This window comes from Cryptomeria japonica, chromosome 10, assembly GCF_030272615.1.
Source record: "Cryptomeria japonica chromosome 10, Sugi_1.0, whole genome shotgun sequence".
Lineage (NCBI taxonomy): Eukaryota > Viridiplantae > Streptophyta > Pinopsida > Cupressales > Cupressaceae > Cryptomeria > Cryptomeria japonica.
The window spans coordinates 692,188,349-692,209,455 of NC_081414.1; the positions used below are offsets into that span (position 1 = coordinate 692,188,349).

The 21,107-nt window shown below is 32.9% G+C and overlaps 1 protein-coding gene across 1 annotated transcript in view; it reads right to left on the reverse strand.

Annotated features, from left to right (window-relative positions):
* LOC131076570 (uncharacterized) overlaps positions 1-8,991 on the reverse strand; it is a 102,570-nt gene extending 93,579 nt beyond the window's left edge. Inside the window, exons 1-3 of the mRNA XM_059212687.1 lie at positions 8,882-8,991; positions 8,595-8,730; positions 6,613-6,695 (exon numbers count right to left, since the gene is read on the reverse strand). Of these exons, the coding sequence (XP_059068670.1) occupies positions 6,613-6,695; positions 8,595-8,730; positions 8,882-8,926 (264 nt within the window). The 5' untranslated portion in view covers positions 8,927-8,991. The remainder of the gene's footprint in view (positions 1-6,612; positions 6,696-8,594; positions 8,731-8,881) is intronic.
* Between the last annotated feature and the right edge of the window lie 12,116 nt (positions 8,992-21,107).

A 21,107-nucleotide genomic window follows, 5' to 3' on the forward strand; every position in this document is an offset into this window, starting at 1 on the left:
GGAGGAGAGATGAGTGAAATATTAAAAAAGGGCACAGGTTATTATTTTATATATTGGACATTTAGCCTTCATTTTAATTATGTTGAAACTTATTATTTTCTGGTTTTTCTCGTCATTGAAAAGAAGAAACTATGCTTAGTTCAAGAGATCGAACGTGGTTCATCTCAAGCCTTTGGAGAACAAAAACCCTCTTTTGGAAATCAGTTTCGGTGGTGGAAGATTTACCCTAGCTGCTATTTGTTGGAAATATCTTACAGGTATTTTACATTGCTTTCAGATTTGAGTTTTCTGGTCTGGCTTCTTTAAGTGACTGGATTGTAGGAAAGGTTTTGACATAGACTTTTAGAGGTTTCAGAGGCAACGTTTTCCACATCTTCTTGGTGTGGGTTAACTTCGTTTCTTGGCAGGTATGGGTTTACTTCATTTCTTGGCAAGGGTTTTATTATATCTCTTGGTTTTGAAATTCTATCTCCATTCCTGATGTGGATTTTCCATATTCCTTGGCATGGTTTATTCTTATTTTGTTTGGTGGCATCTTGTATCAAAGTGATCCCTTATCAGGCATAAGGCTACTATATCCTTTGACATGGTATTTTTAGAGAGATTGGGACTTCATTCTTGTTCTAGCAATAGCTTGGTGCTGCTCCTTCAAACCAAGCATGAGTCTTTCCTTGAGATGTGGAGAACATTTGGCATTTTATGGAGACGTGAGGGAGAAGAAGTTGTTATTCTGAATAAGACAAACTAGGTTTGTCTCTAGCGCCACATCAGCTTTCAAGGTAAAGAGAGGATAAAGACAATATTCAGATAGGGGAGAGGGACCAATAGATGCAAGGGATCCAATACATGCTATGGTAGTTGAACAAAATGGGACCAATAGTGGTGCCCTAAAAATGTCATGTCAATGCTTATCCCAAAAAAAGCACCTCTAAAATTCAAAAAATAACCAATCATGTGATGCCACATCAGTGCACAAGTAAACATGACTTAGTGCATACCTATTCGTCTTATCACAATTTGGGAACATTTTGGACACCTTCACAAAAATGCATGCTGATGTTGCATCATATTTGGCCATGTGGACTTGAAATGATTTTTTTAAGAAGACTTGACAAGTCAACTGCTGTACAAAATTGAGAAAAATTTAAAATATCCACAGGATTTTGAGAAGCACAAAGTTAGGGTGCATGCATATAGGACCCTCTCCCCTAATCTTTGATTTTGATGAAGTCAAAAACCAGAAAAAGACGAAAAAATCAGATTAAGACAAATATCAGAAAAAGACGAAAAACAGGACAAACTCGTATTGCAGGTAAAGACAAAGCAGAAAGAAACAAATTGTGCACAATTATAATCTGAAGTTGGACGAGTCAAAGTGCAAAGACAAAGGAGAAGAAAAGACAAAATAACCTTAGAATGAATCGTAGAAACTTGCCTTACTTGCACATGACAGTTTGACAGAGCTGTGTGCAGCAACTTCATTCAGAGAAGTGGTTTCTGTAATTCTGAAGCAATAAATATTCCTTTACAGTTTGATACTTGCATACTTATAAGTTGAAGAGGATAAAGGTTGCTGGGCTAGATTTAAATTGCTAGGTTGAACTGAGAATAAACAGAGAAGATAGCTGCTTCTGGGTAGATAACTGAGTCTAAAGAGCTTATTGTAGACCTGTGTAAGTGTATAATTTCAGACTTTATACTTCTGAGTTTAATTGTTAATAGAAGCTATACATATTGGACATCACTGTTATGCATTGATTGCAATGGGAGTAATTTGTTAAGAACCTGTGCACATTATCATCAAATTCCAGCTATATACTTATTTTTCTATTATAAAATCTTCTTGCAGTTGTGGGTATTGTTTTTGATAGTAAAGGGTATAAATCCATAATCTGTGCATGAGTACGTAGAACTATTTCTACAAGAAATAAAGATCAGGATGTCAAGTTTATTTTCTGCTGCTTTATGTTATATTACTGTTCAGATTGTTAATGAATATTGATGCAAAATGATTTACAATGTGTACATCAAGTTACGCATTTCCATTGATTTACAAGATTGCAAGCAAACTGTTTGACAAAAATAACTTAGTGTAAAGGGCAAAAAAAAAATAGTAGCAAACAGGGTGGGACACTCCAGATTACATATGTTGCATAAAAGAAATATGGTAGATAGGTTACAAAAGATTCAAACAAGAAAAAAGGAAGTGTGTAAGGGTCGTGCACTTCAAAGACACCATAGAGTTGAGTTTTTCAAAAGTGTTTGGAGAGCAAGTCAGTCCTTGGAACTTATTCATTCAAATTTGTGTGGTCCCATGTCCAAGGCAAGCATAATATGTATGGGTTTATTTTTTAAAGAGTAATACTTGCTTTTGAAGCCTTCAAACTGTTTTTAAGGGTTGGGTAGCAAAAGAAAGTGAAAGACACAAAGTATTTAAGAACTAATTGAGAGGTGAATTTTGTTAGGAAGAATTTAATGAATTTTGTGCAAAAAATGGAATCAAGATAGTTAATAACACCTTATACACCACAACAAATTCATGTGACAGAAAGTAAGAAAAGAACATTAATAGAATTAGGAAGAAGCGTGCTAGAAGCAAAGAATGTGGACAATTGAAAGACACAAAGCTAGTTGGTTGCAAAAGAGGATATGCTATAGAGTCTATATACTATGAAGAGACCTCTCCAAATGCTGCAAGTCATGACATTATAAGATTGATATTATTGGTAGCACGAAAAAGGGTGGAAAGTATACCTATTGTACAAAGTGCATTTTTGAAAGAATACAATAGAAAGGAAGCATATATGGATCAGCCACAAGGATTTGAAGAAGGGAAAGAAGATTATGTTTACAAGTTGAAGAAAGCAATCTAGGTTTTGAAACAAGCACCATGTGCATGGTATTCAAGAATCGATACAGAGTTTTTAGCGATTGGATATGTAACAAGCAGCAAGAATGAGTCCACACTATATTTCAATAAGGAAGGTTATGATACAATATATGTTTGTCTAACTATTGATGATCTAAATTAGTTAGGAAGACCAAACAAGATGAAGAAAGAATTCAAAGAGGCAATGATGAAAGGATTTGAAATGATTGATTTAGGACTGATGCAATATTTTATTGGCATGAAAAGTATCTTAATCTCATGGTAAGGTCTTTATTTGTCAAGCTAAGTATGTGCGAGATATATTTAAGACATTTTAATATATTAGATTGTAATGGAGTTGATGCACCACTTGCACATGGAGAAAAATTGATGAAAGAAGATGGGTCACCGAAGGTAGATGAAAGGAATTACAAAAGTATTGTTGTAAGATTAATGTATTTGATAGTTAAAAGGCTAGATATTACGTTCGCTTCATCAGTTTCAGGGTATATGAGTGAACCTGCAAAAAGGCGTTACAAGCAGCAAAGAGAATACTAAGGTATGTGAAAGGAACAAAGGATCATGGACTACATCATCATTCAGTTGACAATTCAAACTTGTTTAGCTGCTCAAATGCAGGTTGGGAAAATCATCAAATGATAAAAAGTGCACATCTAGATATTGTTTTATACTAAGAAGTGGATTGCCTACATGAAGTTCAAATACAAGGAATAAAGTGAATTATTAGATAGAGAGGAAAAATATGTTGCATTACCAGCAACATGTACACAAGCAAATTAGTTGAAAAGATTTTTGGAGGATCTAGGAGATGAAAAAAATCCTACGGTGACATTTTGTAGCAATGGTGGAGAAATATAGTTAAGCAAAATTTCAATTTTTCATACAAGGGCAAAACATATCAAACTAAAGCATCATTATGTAAGAAAGTTTGTGCAAGAGAAGAAAGTTGAAATTCAGAGTCAATAGACTAATAGGCAAATTTTAGGACTAAAGAGCTAGGAAAGATAACACATTTAGGTTTGAAGAGAAGTTGCAAATACAGGGATTTGAAGTCAAGAGAGCAAATGTAGGGAAATTTGATGTCAAACAACAAAAGTTAATCAAGATGAACTATTGATGTTGATGAAGTCAGATTATTGCTAATGAGGATATTTCAGTTGCTGCAGAAAATGACATGAAGCTGAAGATGAAAACAATTGTTGACAAAGACATTTTACTCCATTCTACAATTCACTGAAACTTCTGGTGCATTCAATAAAAGAAGATTATGTTTTATGCATGACTTCTGTAGTAGTCTAAAAGTATTTTTAGGAAACCAAATTTAAGGATTTATTTATTAATTAGATGTATCATGTTTTAGAAGAAAGCCAATCCCTATCTTTAGGATAAGCTTTTTTTGGAGATTTAGAAACTATCTTTAGTGGGTACGATCTGTCATTATTCACTCAGACTAGTTTTATTTTGGTTTAAAATGTCCAATTGAAGAATTGCATGTAAGACAAATTATTTTAGGCAAATGTTTAGGTGTTTTTTGTCCACTATTTTTGGATCCAATTCTAAATTAGACACATTGTTTCTGTCTGTTTGCAATCGATTGAAAGAAAAAAAAAAATCAGATTGTAATTCAGACTCAAGGGAGCAATTTCAAAACAAATAAGTGTTTATTTGGGGTGTGCTAATTAATGATTTGAGAAGCCCGTCCAGTACAGAATTTAATAACATGTTGAACATAGTGCAAACTCTCATCACATGTGGAGTGATATTTTAAATGATACATCCACAAAATGTGAATGATCAATGCAATTCACCACCTTAGAATATTCATCTACCTAAGGATGAAATGAAATTGACTTCATCAACTTGGTGTGCATCATGACCCATATTGCTAACTAGAATTTGTTGAAGAACCTTCTATCCCTATCAAAAATAATAGCCTAGAACGGATCAATATGGACCCAAACATTCTCAAACAAAAGCTTGTTAATTAATGTCTTTTGCAAAAACCCCTTTCTTATAAGCTACATGATGGTTATTTTTGAGAATCTATCAACCACCACATAAACACAATCATGGCCATTTTTTGGTCATAGAAAGGCCTAACATGAAATCCATGGAGCCAAAGTGCCAAGACTTGTCAAGTTTTGAAAGAGGTGCATGCAATCCTTTTTTTTTTTTTGTAGGTTTTGCAACAACACAACTTGTGCAAGATTGAACGTACAAGATGCAACTTTGGCTAGTAGAAATACTTTTAAAGTATAGCAATTGTCTTCTCTCTCCCAAAGTGTCTTGCAATAGCTGTATTGCTCTTCCCAAATCATTGTTTTTTGTTCCTCAATAGGGACACATATGTGCCCCATGTCACAAAGGATTTTGTCTTGCAATTTGTGACAAGTGACCTATCTATCATCTATTATCTTTTGTAGATGTCAACAAAATCAAGATCAGTATCTTATAATTGAGGCCAATCTACTGTCTAGCATCCATGAGAGTCTAGCACTACTTTTAGAGTTGTGATTGGGAGTGTCAACTCAAATAATCTGCAATTTTGTCAATGATAACCTTTTTGGGGTGAATATTGAGATGAAATATCCTAGAGGTAGGTGGACCTTTAAAGTCGATAATTACAAAAATTCCATTGTGTCTATATGAATTGGAGAGCCTTGTGGTCTATGTAATGACAATCTTTCTCCACAAAATATGGTGCTTCCATTGTATATAGACTCGAACAATGGCATACAACTCCTTGTCATATGTGGAGGGAAGCCAACAACTCTTCTCTTTAGTAACCACTGAAAGTTTCAAAGGCCAATTCCCCTCCAAATTCCTTAAAAAATGCAAATTACAAAAACATAGAAAATATTGCAATATTAGATTTCTATATTTCCAACATATAGCCATGCAAATGCCATTGGATGTCAATCAAATCATTAGTATCTTGGGCCAAAAAAAGTTAAAAACATTCAATGAAATAGGGACAAAAAATCCTATTAGGAGAAAAGAAGCAGCAGTCAAACACTTTGACACATCATTGCATTCGTGTCAATGAAGGAAGATTCCTCCCCTATTTTAGTTTTAGAAACAAAACTAGAAGAGTAGATGTTATATGATCCTATAAAAGGGAAAGGAGACGAAAGGTTAAAATGGGAAACAAAGTCCCATCATAGGTATATGCTACAGTAGTAAACAACATGTAAATCAGAAATATCACATGAGTAACAGCCACAAGCTCAAGGGGCCCACAAATAATGGCACCAACATTGCAAGAAATGTTATTACCTCAGAGAGGGAGTATGCTACCACTTTAACCAAGGACTAGCCCCCGAAGCCTACTTCCTTTAAAGGAAAAAATACAAGTTTAAATCCTAGTGCAGTACCATTAAGCACAAATTTAGAAATATTAAGCATGTAACCAAGACTTGGAATCAAAATGCACTTTACAAAAATGTTTACACAAAGATAAGAAAAAAAATTTAATAAGTCATGATTCTGTGGCATTAAAAAAAATGGGGAACTAAATTGGGGCTACACTATGAAGAAAGGAAACTACTTATAAAAACAATCATTCATTTAACCTTTGGGAAAACTTTATCATAATAATCATGATTAAACAAGTTTGATGTAGACATAGAACTTTATGAATGGCAGGCGTGTTCTAAGACTTGCCTCTCAAACATCAATATCCACCTATTTCAAACTGCAAAGCAAAATCGATTACTACTTACCACATCCCAGGGAGACAGAGATTGACGATGAGTTGAGTAAATGAAGAAGCCAGCAAAACTAAAAAGGAAAATGAAAAAATGCCCTGCAACAAAATAACCGGTATTGAACAAATCATTCTGCTGATAATATATATAATTTCCCTGATTTATTACAGTAAATTCTGATTAATCAAGACAAATCAAGTTATGGTCCTAGTAGTTCGTGACATATATAAAAATGGTCACAATGGTCCAAGAGGTAAATGGCTTTAGACGTGAGGTGGCATCAGCCCATCACAACTAACAAGGAAAAATGAAAAATATACCCTGCAATAAAATATCTGATATTAGACAAATTGTAATGTTGAGAACATATCTAACTGCCCTGATTTGTTACTGTAAATAGTGATTAATCAAAACAGATCAAGTTATGGCTCTAGATATAAGAGAGTCTGACTTCATCGGTTAACAAGAACAATGATGCAAGATGTAAATGACTTCAGACGCAACGAGCTTAGAAATCAGTTACAAATCATAAGAACCATACAGTTTGCAACTAGCTAACAATCACAAAATCAATTAGAAAAACTTACCCATTTTCATAAAATCTTTTACATTTTATAAAAAAGTTGAACAAGGATTGAAGATAAAAATTGTGGAGAGAATTTTAAAATATTTTCCAATTTTCTTCAGATTCTATACAGTTTATGCAAGTTTTAGCGGATATTAGATGGATAGGAATTGGAATAAACCTTATTTTCAGTTGACAAATACTTTTTGGAAGTTTTCTTTATAAAAACTAGACAACTAAAATATATTAGCCATTAAAACTTCCCAAATTGTCACTTAAAATGAGAAAAAGTTGAATGTACCGCCACATGCAGCTCTGCAGTGCGTGACTCTTCTCAAAAGACTCAACCATCTTCACTTGTTCTATTACAAAATTTACAGTCACTTGACTCTGTAAACTTGTATAGATGTTAATTCTAGTATAACAGCTAATGATTTTGCATTGCTTTAAATTTTAACCATCCAAATTAGGCATCAGATAAATTTTGGACAATGACAGATTGGATGTTGTAAAGAACATATAGCAACCTGATCATGTAATCTCGTTTAAATGTTATTTTATTATAAAAGCATGACCTAGGTTCAAAATTTGACACACTCCAGTCAGACTTTGATTTTGATATGTTGAGGACAGGTTTCAAATGCATGCCCAATGTTTCTTACACTCATCCAAGTTGCTTCCCTGCCTTCTAGACACTCACTAGATTTCCACTCCAGTTTGCAGCACTAGTTAATACACACCAGTCTCACAAGCAATCTGAGCAACCCCAATAATACTCCAAATTGCAGGAAGAATAACTACAACCCTGCAAACGATGGCTTCCCCACACAATTGGGAGTTCACAATAGAATGCCTATGGGGCAGGTGATACGCACCAGTCTCACAAGCAATCTGAACAACCCCAAGAATACTCCAAATTGCAGGAAGAATAACTCCAACCATGCAAACTATAAAAGGTGCATGAGCCTCACCTTTGCAAATGTGGCAAAAGGGGCTTCCCTACACACTTTGGGGTTTGCAATAGAGTGCCTACGAGACAGGTAGGGAGGTAGTGGTGCAATGGCTGTAGAATAGATTCAAATTTGATCTGTACAATCGCACATATTTCGTCACCAAAGATTCAAATCATAATGGTTAATTGCCTCAATTAATGCAAAACGAGACCTATAATTTATATGAAGGATTATATGTTTCGGGCTGTGGTCCAGGGATGCTATCATGGGTAAGATCAAATTTCAAATTCAGGCGAGCTTCAGGGTAAGAATGTGTTGGAATTTAGAAGTGTATTCATTAAAAAATCCACAGAATAAAAGGAAACTGAGATCCCATATCCCTGACTTAGTGAGATTAAAATAAAAAGAAATGTTTACAATGTTAAAATTATTGAAAAAAGAACATATACAGAGTCAGAGAGGAGATGGAGATGAATTACCTTGAGTTTCAAGTGGTTGAATATCATCGTATGAAGGCAAGGACGACTCCTCTGATAATCTCTGCAAGGCCACCTTCATTCGCTTCATCTTAGCCTTCCCTCTATACCAAAATTGAGAGACTCTGAAAACAAGGACCTGGTTTATTCATTAAATAATCCAAAAAAACAAAAGGAAACTGAGATCCCGTAACCCTGAGTGAAATTCAAATAAAAAGAAATGGTTACCACGTTAAAATTATTGGAAAAAGAACATACATAGAGTCGGAGAGGAGATGGTGCTGAATTACCTTGAGTTTCAAGTGGTTGAATATGCAGAGATTCATTCGCTTCATCCTGGACTTCCCTCTATACCGAAACAGAGGGACTCTGAAAACGAGGACTTGGTTTAAATGTCATCTTAGACAAAATCCCATGATATTTATTGTTTGGCGCGTCTAACGGAACCTTTGTTTAAACGGTAAAATTTGCTTTTTTGTTTTGTTTTTTTAAATTGTGCATCTTAATTTGTTTTATTTTATTTTATTTAAAATATATATATATATATATATATATATATATATATATATATATATATATATATATATATATATATATATATATATATATATTTATTTATTTATTGTTTGGCGCGTCTAACGGAACCTTTTGTTTAAACTGTAAAATTTGCTTTTTTGTTTTGTTTTTTAAATTGTGCATCTTAATTTGTTTTATTATATTTTATTTAAAATATATATATATATATATAATCTGTTTAGCATAAAATTTAATTGTTTTGATATATTTGTAAGTCAAGCTATTTTACAATTAAAATATGTTATATTGTTTTTTCAAAATCTAGAATTTGTTTTATACTTAAAATGTGTCATGTTATTTGTAGAAATATGCTCATCTTAGATAAGATTATAATCCATGATCCTTCTTTCCCATAAGGTTCAATGTATTTAAATTTGAATTCTTGTATTCTAAAGTTGACGTTCTTGGGATTTGACTGCAACCCATCAACATAAGTATCTAAATTTAAAAGGTGTATTTAGATTTATGTATTTATATGGTGTACCAAGGAATATGATATTGTAATATATGGTTTGATGGAGATGCTAATGTGTGGCATGTCCATTGAGTTAGTTAAATTAGATTATGTGAACAAGTTTTGCAATCAATTATATTGAACAGTATACCTACATGGAATTAAGTGGTTTAACCTTCCATTGTGTTATTAGGAGGTCTTTATAAGGGAAGTGAATATGAAAAGAATATCATATGCTTCTAAGATCTCTTAAAGTGACTTCTTTCTTGAGGAGTATTGTATAGTGTTATCCTACCTCGAGGATTCATTCTATTTCTACAGATATTGAATATTAGAACATCTTGGCCCATAAACAAATCATGTGTAGTGTTTAATCTCTCTTTTATGTTATCCTATAGACAATACTATATTCTTGGATCTTAACAAATTATATTAGAGCTTTGACTAAACATAGTAAATTGGTTACTAGTTTTTTCTTTTTTTTAAAGAGTCAAAATTATTATTGATGGTCTTGCATCTCACATGTGTCTTCAAACAAAAGGATTTTAAATTCATTGGAAAGAGAAAGGGAGAGCTTTCTAAAAATTAATTACACTGAAGATTTGAAGTGGTATCAAAAGAGATATGGTGATCTAAATTTGTCCTATAATTTTACTTTTATTATTTTTTTAACATAGAACTTTAAGGTAAATTGTGGTATATTGCAAACCAAGTGAAAAAATCAACTTCCAACTATTAAAAAAAAGTTGAAAGCCTAGTTTTAATGGGCTTCTCAATTTTATCTTTTCTCAGTAGTTGGTTTACTGTCTTTTTTAACTTGTATATTTCCTTTGATAGAGATTGATTTAATAGACATGTAAAGTGATTTTATGTTTGTTATTTTTTTTATCATTCATCAATGTTGTGCCATTATTCTTCAATCATGAACCTTCTTTGTGGTTGTTAAAATTATTTGTTCTTTATTTTGACTATGTGGCATTTTCTTCTACATTTTTCTTATTTACTAATTGAGTCCTTCGATGACATCCTATGGTGTTACCTTATTTTCCTTGATTGAAAAAAAATCTCTTTGTTGCATTATGGCATTTCATCATTCCTCAGTCATGTGACATTTAGCTATATTTTCCTTGGTTGATAGATTGTTTTAATATTGAAAATTGTTTATGAATATTTTTTTGATATAAGCATCGATATGAGACCAATACAAGCTCTTGTGAGTACAACCATGAGACTAATACCAACTACTTTTCACCAGCCACACTAGAAACCACCTATTGAAGACCAAGACTCGTCATTTAGAAATCCATTTAAACCACTCCCACATTAGAAGCCAACTATGGAAAACCAAGAGTCACAACATAGAATTCCATATTATATGTCACCTTGGGTTTTAAAATTTGGTCTATATCTTGGATAGATTTTCTCTTTGTTGCATTGTGTTATTTGATCATTCCTTAGTTATATGACATTTGACTAAATTTTCCTTGGTTGTTTCTTGCATTTGGAGGAAAGACATTAAATTCTCTATTAGTATGGAATTATTTTAATCCCTCTTGGTTTGATCCATTCTTAGATGAGGTATTTTGTTATAGGGTTTCATTTGGCTTTTCTTTCACATTCTTAAGTAGTGTTGTCATGCAAGAGAATCTAGGTGCACACATGATCCTCTATTGTGTTAGGAATTAGGTGTTGTACTCCTTGCATAATACTTTTAATGTTTAATTTATTTGTGTGTTTGGTTCACCTAGGGGACCTAGATGGACATGCATCGCTGGGAATTAACATTCATGGGGCCACTTTATGTATTACATATGTAACATGAAATGTATTTATTTAATATTGAAAAATAATAATTACTAAAGTATCTAATATAAAATTTAAGGTCAGCGGTTTTGTAATATCATGGTATTAGTCACATAGCTTTATGTAATACCACCTGGTGGTTTTGTGAGGGCTTGTTTCTATAAAAGCTAACACAAGGGTAGTTGTTTCAAGAAATTGGTTATTTTGGCTAAAGGGGTTGAGAGCATCTCTTGTTTAGAATTTCTAAGGGTTTGAAGCATGACATGGATATGTGTAAACATGCTTATTCGCATCCAAAGTGCTTGTAAAGAGCTTACATTTCAGAAGTGTTCATGGAGGACTTTAAAGATGTATTGTAATGACTTCATTGCTCAATAATACATGGAGTATAGATGATTTTGAAGGTTATTTTTCCCTCTTGATAGTTTTCCCATGCTATATCTTGTGTTAGTTTTGATGGATATTTTGTTTATTATCTTGCATGTAGATTTTGGATACATTTTTGCATAGATTTCTCTTTTGGGTTATGTTGAAATTGTCATTAAAAGGCTGCAAGTTTCGTTTCATTTAGTATCAAAGCCTTAGTTGTGGTTGTTATAACCCTTGGTGGAGTAAATCTTTGTTAAGTTTGAATCTATGGCTTGCATGAAAGAAAAGAGGCATGGCAAGATATGAGGATATTGTGTAGGTTGTTCCTTGCAAATTTGAACTTTTTGGGTTGTAGATTTGTGGTCATTTTTTGCAGATTTGATTTTATGAGTCTTTGTTTGAAAAAGGGTTTTTGGGTGTTCATTGTGAGGGTTTTGGGAGGAAGGTTTCACAATGACTCACAGAAAAAAAAAAATTTAAAAAAACCTCACCATTGAATCTAGGATGCCTGGGAGACAAAGATTGACATGAAATTTGCCCTATTTGGGCAAAGTTAAAGAAAAGGCAAAAAAATATACCTCAATATGCATAATGGAACTATTGAAGAATAAATAAATAAAATATTTGCATCCTACATAAAAAAAAAATGGAATAAAAATATTGATGTATGGCAGGGAGTGCATAGAAACCCCCATACTCTCCATACTGTGCACTTTGTATATCGAGTACGGGGTTGATAGGCCTTGTTCACCAGCACCAGCTGGTGGTGTCAAGTTAGTAGGGATAAGCCTCCAGTTTATGGGCCTCGGTTCGATGGACCCTATGTCCACAAAAACTTTATTTAAGTCACCTCAAAACTAAAATTCAAATTGCCACCACAAACTTTAATTAAATTTGATCTGCTTTAGCAATTAGGTTTTGGCATGATTTTTTAGTACTACCCAAGGCAACATAACCACCAACAAGTCGCTCGAGAGCCACCAATGTGCCACCACTAGTTAGCATATATAGTCTAATTTGCAAAAATCTCAATTGGGCATAAATTGGGCATATGGTATCAACTTTTTGACTTCTTTTAGTTGTTGAAAAGGTGGTTTTGAGCACTACACAGTGGTGCAATTCATTTTTGTCAAAATTTTCATTTTAATAGTGAGATTCTTGCTAGGGGCTATATATATTGTTTTTCAAATCTATGAGGTCGTAACTTGTGCAAACAAAGTCAATTTTTGGAATTTAAATAGTCAACAAAAATCTTGTTCAAAGTACTACACAATGGATCAAGTTTGGAGTTATTCTGGCATAGTTTATTTGTTGTTTTTCCTATCTGATTTGTTTATGGGTTTCTGTGACTATAATGATTCTACGAGTTTATGGAAAATTTAATATTTGACTCATTGTATGCTCAATTGTGTATCTCAAATTACCCTCATTTTGATATGGTTATTAGTGTTTGCTTGGATTTGTATGTTACATTATTAGGTTGACAAATTGAGCAATGTTGTACATGGTCTATACTTATAGGTTGTATAAGTGGCTTGGATATGGTTTTTTTGTACCCATATATCTATCAATTTTGATTGGTAGCTTGGTTTACTAGTTTGATTGTCATGATTGAGGAGGAGAGATTGTGTTACTAGGTGTAATCACGGTTTGGGACCTACATTGTTGACTATATGATGTAGAGAGGTGTGACATAATGAGAGTTAGATACTTGTTCGGTTGGTGAAAACCATGGTGTCATGGATGTTCCTTGTTCTTTGGGAGTTTAGCATGACATGGTTATATTTTTTGGTGCTTTGTTGGTGGTGTTAAATTGATTTCTAACTAGTTATGGAAGTGTATCATCTTGTTTGAGGATAAAGGTTTTGTTTATTTTTCAAATAAAAGATATTGTTGTCACGATGCCATGGATAGCTTGATTACACACTCCAATGGGAGATTATGATAGTGATGTTTGGTAGTGGTGTATCTTCTTGGTTTGGATATGGTGGTTTGACTCTTCCCTTGGGATCTTTTGGTGTTGAGTTATTTAATTATGTTTGGCAATAGATGATCTTCAATTAGAGGATGTTTTGCCATGATACCATGGAGAGGTTGATATCACAATTTAGTGGGAGCTTGTGGCAGTGATGTTGGATTCACCATTGAATGGTGGATGATCTTATTCAATGTTTTTTCATGTCATGGATGGGCTCTTGGATTCTATTTCGTTTGCATTGAAGGTTCTTTGTTATCTTGGGTTTCACTAATGGGAAATGATTATTTTTAGATGATTTGGAGATGTTGACATCTCGGAGTCATGTTGGACACTTGGAGTCTTTTGTTGATGTGTTGTCTATGTTGCCTTTTGACATGTTATCCTTGTTTGATAGGATTTTTACTATTATATCATGGTATACTCTTGATCACTATTTTAGAGTTGTGGCATGATATAGGTTCTTGATATATTGATTAAAGAATATGTTCTTCCTTTGTAGAGATGTGAGATCATGATGTCATGTTTATGTTCTTGATTTTGCAATTGGACTTTGACATTGATCTTGTTTAGTTCTCTTTGTATTGAGTCCATGACCATTTACTTGATTACTTCGTGATGGTGCTATGTTGCATTTTGGAGTTTGCCATGGATTGATCAATTATAGGTGGTCATGGATACTTTGAGACATGGGTAAGGCTTTGAGATCTCTTATTATTAGAGACATGTGTCGAGATGGATACTCTTGATGGGATTTTTCATAAGAAAGTTTGAGGATTCTACACCTTGGTTGGATGTGAGTTCTGTATGCGGGAAAAGCGGGTCAATGAAACTTAAAATGCAAAAAGTGAAGCCCAAAGAGACTTGTCCACACACCCACAAGACTTCTTGGTGCAAGCTATGGAGTCATGAAGGATGACTCAACTTCCCAAGGTTGGTTCCATGGTTCTCTATCTCACAAGGTCCCTCAAACCAATGCCTTTGCTCTCAGATCATTGAGCAAAGTGGTTTAGGGATGACAAATGCAAGAACGAGGGATGCTTTTGATTGATTTTACCATGAGAATGCACCCTATCTATGCATGATTCTACAAATGCAATAAACTGGATTATAAGATGATAAGATTAGTAGTAATACTATCCTAACATGATATAATAGTTACATGATTTAAGCTAATGATGAAAGAAGTAGTCTAAACTATTTATTAGATTAATTCTTATTGCAAAAAGAGACTAGATGTGCTAAAATTGAGCATAAGTGTGATACTAAGAGCTTGCATGGATTCTAAAATGGAGAAATGAGAGCTCTATTTATAGCAAAAATAGGGCAATGGATGGCCAGGATTAAAGAGTTAATCAAGGGTCAAGTTTGAAAGTTGATCAATCCATGTTCATAATTTTCACCAATGAAATGGTGACAATTGGAAACATAAGGTTAGTTGAGAGGACATGTAAGAAGCATTAAATGGTCGAGAAGAACTCATGGTTACCTTAGGGGGTAAGGGTTAAGATTAGGTTAAGGTTATCCATTGGATAAAGCTTTTACCCAAGAGATAAACTCTTGTGCAAAGGATAAAGCAATAACCATGGTCAAAGCAATAAATGCTTGATGAGACCCTTGGGTTACATGGAGGTTAAGTTAGTCAAAAATTCTCTAATCATGCCACTAAGGGTTAGTTAACCATTAATGATTTAAAGACTTTGGGGACAAACTTGTAAGAGTCCTTCCAAGTTTGAGGGGATTCAACAAGTTGGCTTGTTGAATGGATAAAGGCTTTAATGCCTTTTGGAGACTTTACTCCAAATTTGAGAAGTGACCTTCTCAAATTTAGGGAAAAGGGATAATGAATGGGTTTAGGGTTAATTGATTAGGATTAGATGAATTCTAGAAGAAATTAGGAATAGGGTTTAGTATGCAAGTGGGAGATGTAGGATTTTGCAAGTGGATGAGGAAATAATAGAATTAATTAAATTAATTAATTTATTTCAATTTGGTTGCAAATTGAGAAATTGAATAAATTAGATTTATTCAATTTGGGGTAAACTATTTAATTAAATGTGAATTTAATTAGAAGTGGAGAGAAGGGATTTAATTGAATAAAATGATTTATCCCATTAAATGGTAAAAAGGGGGTCTAGTGAATTTAACTAAATAAATTGAGTAATTTACTTAATTAAATAGAGGAACGTGGGTGATTTAATTAAATTGCATTTAATTAAATAGAGGAATGAACATAAAATATTCATTTAGGAATATGGTCATTTTTATATGTCTACAAGTTCAACATGGATCTATGAGGAGATTTTTCTCGAATGAATCATGAGTACTTAGATATCTTGGTGGAGCATTCTCATTCACCACTCATAGTGCACTCAACAATTTATCTCTTGAAAGGTAGTGTCCATTGTTACATTCAGGTGCATTATTTTTTATGCTTTCCTTCTCATGCATATAGATCTTAAACTATCAATTGTTTGGTTTTGGAGTGCTAATTTGAGAAGTGTATGGCATGTTTATCTCCTTAAGCATTGTGATCTTTTTCATTGATTTTGAGTTTAGGATATGGTTTTGGGCTTGTTCCCTTAAATTAGGAATGCTATTGGTATAATATTCTTTGGTTTGCGAGGCTTACATCCATGTGGATTACACGATATATATGCTTTATTTGATCTATGGGTTTGAATAGATGGCTTTTTTGATGTTATTCTCTTTAGAGTTTTATGAAGCAGATCATTCTTGTCACAACTTAGCGTTTAAAGGTGTTCATAAAGGATGTGATACAAGTTTTGATTTACAGTTTCTCTTTATGGTCTTGGTTATCTTCCAAGATGTTTGGTTCCACACAACATTGGTTTTGAGGTTTGGTTGGAGCTACGGTGATCACTATTTTATGGTCACATGTTGCAACTTGGTTTTTGGGTGATGGCATGGAGGTTCCTTTGTCTCTTTCCTTTGTTGGGTGTGAAGAACTTATGAGAGATATGGAGACTTATGGTGAGATTTGTACTTGCAAGTTACTATTTTGTACGTTTTGCAGATCTTTGTGGATGTTCCTTGGTACTACATGATGATGATGATTAAACCTTATATATAATGATATTAGTGGATATTTGGATGTCTTGATCATTTTCAGATTTGACATTACCTATTCAGTGAGAGTTCCTATGTGTATGTTCTTCAATGATAGGTTTGGCACTTTATGCTTATGACTTTATGTTATGGGTTGTATATGATGATGGCATGAGATTCACTTGATATGATTGTATACTTTATGTGGGTGCTATTTCAACTGTGAATATGGTTTCTTGATAGCTATTGGTGCATATTCATACCATTGGATTGGGTGTTTATGTTTGTGATATTAGTTGAGATAGGATTTATGCTTTGTTGTTACAGATAGTGTGGCTTTTCTTTGGATAAATTATTATCTTTATGCATTGGCATGATGAATAATGAGAGTTTTTATGTTTGAGATGGTGGTCACCTTGTTTGTTGTTACAATTATCTTGATGGAGCACATGGAGCCCTTTGATTCCTTGACGATATATGTGGCTATAGAGATTGTTGTCTTCTTCATGTTTGAGATTACCCGTCACCCCTTACACAATGTATACAATAGGCGTTGTACACATTGCATATTTATTTATAATATTTAATTTATTTATGTGTGGTACACGTGGGTGACCTAGATGGATGTGCATCACTAGGAGTTAACATTATTGGGGCAATTTTATGTCTTGTATGTAATATAAAATATATTTATATAATATTGGGAAAATTTAATTAATAAATTATGCAATATTAAATTGGGTGTCAATGGTTTTTTAATCTCATGCTCTTAGTCAAATGGTTTTATGTAATACCACTCGGTGGTATTTTGAGAGTGTGTTTCTATAAAAGAAAACAAAAGGGTGGTTGTTTTAGGAGGTTGACTCTTTTTACTAAAGGGGTTGAGAGCATCTATTGTCTAGCATTTGTGAGGATTTAAATCATGGCATGGGATGTGTGGTTACATTGCGTGTTCACGTGGAGTGCTATTAGAGAGCTTATGTTTCAAAGTGTTCATGGAGGACTCTAAAGATGTATTATAATGACTTCATTGCTAACTAATACGTGGAGTATATATTTCTTTTAGAGGTTGGGTTTTTTCCACTTGAAGATTTTCTCAGGGCATATCTTATGTCGTATTTGACAGGTGTGTTGTATATTCTCTTGCATGTTGATTCTGAATACTTGTTTACATATATTTCTCTTTTGGATTATGTGGAAGTTGTCATGTAGTCTAGTTAGGGCAACTGTCATTTTTTATTCAACAATAATATTGTTCTTCAAATGTTCGTAGCACTATTCTATCTCATTACCATATCAACTATACCAACATGTTAGAATCTATTATTAAAAATTTATTTGAAATGACCATAATTGTTAAATATCATTACAATATTGCCTTTGAGATGGTTATCACGTTACAATGGAACACATAAAATTATTGATATGCATTCGAAGGAATATGAAGAACATCGTGGGGTTCATCAAGGGAGCCAACTAAAGGCATTTAGTTATGTTGAAATAACTATTTGAAGACTACAAATATCACTAGACATTATAAAAAGTAGAGTAAGTGTTAAATAGGTGCAAGTGGCTAATTTATGATGGATACCCTTCCAAAGGATTTAAAAAATATAACGTTATGGAGATGCTAATTGTTGATGTTCTAGTATTTTAACCATAAACCATCTAACATGCTTAATTTTATAAAAATATAAGAGAGATGACAGGTTTGGTTACGGTAGTTTTGGTATTGTTTGGAGAAGTATTGATATTTTAACAATCAAATAATAGAGTATATAGTTGTATTAATATTATAACAAATAAAGAACAAAATATATAACTGAATGGATGTTGCACATATTGATGAATCTCAGATCATGATGGACCAAACAATTAGAAAATGGATATCCATTTTGAAAAGCCCAAAAAAGCACACTTTAGCAAAATGGGCATAATTTTAGCTTTACTTATCAAAATTTTAATTTTCACAAGCATTGGAAGGGTAATTCTTAGCTATATATAATGGATAAAGTAATCAATATATATTTTGCACCAAAAATTAATTATAATCATTTTAAGTGAATCCTTCATTTTTGAAACTTTAAATACTCCAACTTTTGCATACAAATTCCTTTATTATGATATTTAATGCTCTCTCTCTCTCTCTCTACCCATTATTCTCTTTGTCTCTACCTCTATCTCACAAGCTATCCTTATCTATCTCACTCTCTTCCTCCCTCCTCTATATCCCTCATTTATCTCTCTATCTCTATCTCTACCTCTCTCTCTTTCTCTTCCCATTCTCTATCTCTCTTTGTCTTTATTTCTCTTTGATGATATATCTTGCTATCTGTATATTTCTATCTCTTCCTATTCCTATATATCTCTATCTCTCGTTCTATATGGATCCCCCTCTCTCTTCACCTTTATTTATCTTCCTCTATCTTTGTATTCATATCTCCCTCTTTATATGCACTCCTCTCTTCCCAGGCATTTATATCTATATCTTTATTTTCCTTGCTATCTTTCTACCTCTCCCTTTCGTTATCTCCATCCCTTTATCTTTCCATATATCTTTACTCCTATCTCTATATGTATCTTTATATCTCTCCCTCTCTCATTCTATCCATCTCTATATATTTATCTATTTCATCTATCTTTGTCCATCCCCTTTCTCCTTATCCCTTTCCATCTACATCTACATCTCTATTTATATCTCTATTTTCTTTTTTATCTTACTCTCTATTGGTAATGAAGCTTAATTATCTCCTTGATTTAGATAATTTATTTTCAACTATATTTAAATCTCAATTCTTGATGGGAGTGTAGGATGGCTTGCCCTTCCCACATCTATTGTTCAACATGACTTGTAGAATATAGAAGGGGGAAGACAAAGAGAGAGATAGGTACAGAGAGAGGGAGAGTGAGTGTGAGAGATAGATATATAATTAGATATAGACACTTGGAGAGAGATAGAGAAAAAAATCCAAAAGGTATTTAATATTGAAAAATTAGAAATATCAATAATGCATCAAATATGAAAATGAAACCCTTATGTGGTTGCCAAGGATGGGTAGGTTAAGTAAAATATATTTTACAATCAAGATAATTAAAAAGATGTAATAATATATAAAATCAGTGAAGAATTAGTCATGAAAATAGTTTCGAACATAAAATTGAGATGTAAATGTCATAAAAGTATAGATCTAAGAAACCTTAATACATATAAGGAACTCTAAAAGAAAAATAGGTTGTATAAGATTGATTGGGTTTGCTAAAATACAAAGAGGTCTAGAGAGAGAGAGAGAGAGAGAGAGAGAGAGAGAGAGAGAGAGAGAGCGAGAGAGAGAGAGAGAGAGAGAGAGAGAGATGATGATGATAGTTTTTTAACTCTCCTCAGTACATGTTATCCCTTACAAACACACCTCATTAAAAACGTGGACTCCCCCTCTCTTGTCTAAGGGGTTTTTTTCATTTGAGATTTAAAGCATGAGTGTCTTAGAGTATTCTTACATCTCAAAACTCTTGTATTGTCAAAGTATTACAAAGTTTTCCAATTGGGATATTTTATACCCATTTTCTATTAAAAAAATGTCTTGCACAAGGAAAATCTTCTAAATTAACTTCCAAATCGCAAAATATTTTTCTTGTGAGAATTTTGGTAATTTTATCGCAAACTTAACATTAGAGGACTTCATGTTGTTCCATACTAACAATCATTAATGATAGTCAATTTAGTTCTTACAAGAATTTTTTTAGGATTTTAAGGCTCCTTTTAAATAACAATGTTTGTATTTGAATTTTACAACTAAGTTTGAGGAGTGATCGCTTTAAATTTTCTTAGTCGATCAAATTAGTGAACAAATCAATTCCATTTACTAGGTATGCTTGTTAAATTTGGTCACCTATTTTTTTATTTCACGAGGGTTTGAAGTTTGCTTTTAATGAAAATTTCTAAACTCTATGATTTGTGCCTTTGTGAGTTATGATGAGTAAGAGGGGTTAATGACTTGTGAGCAATGCTAACACAAATTAGTAGAGCTTGATGATTCTTTTTGTAAACCACATGCATCATAAATTCCTATATTTTAAAGAATACCATGTGTGGTTGTTCAATGGTCTCACATGGTTTACACCATTCAAAAGGGTCTAAACTTTAATAAATAATAATATCTAAATATTGTGAGGGTTTCACAGTTAATCAAAGGAATCCTTTTAATTTTAAGTATTATCTGAGCTAAAATGATAACCTTATTTAAAATCACAAAATTATAACCTTTATATTCCA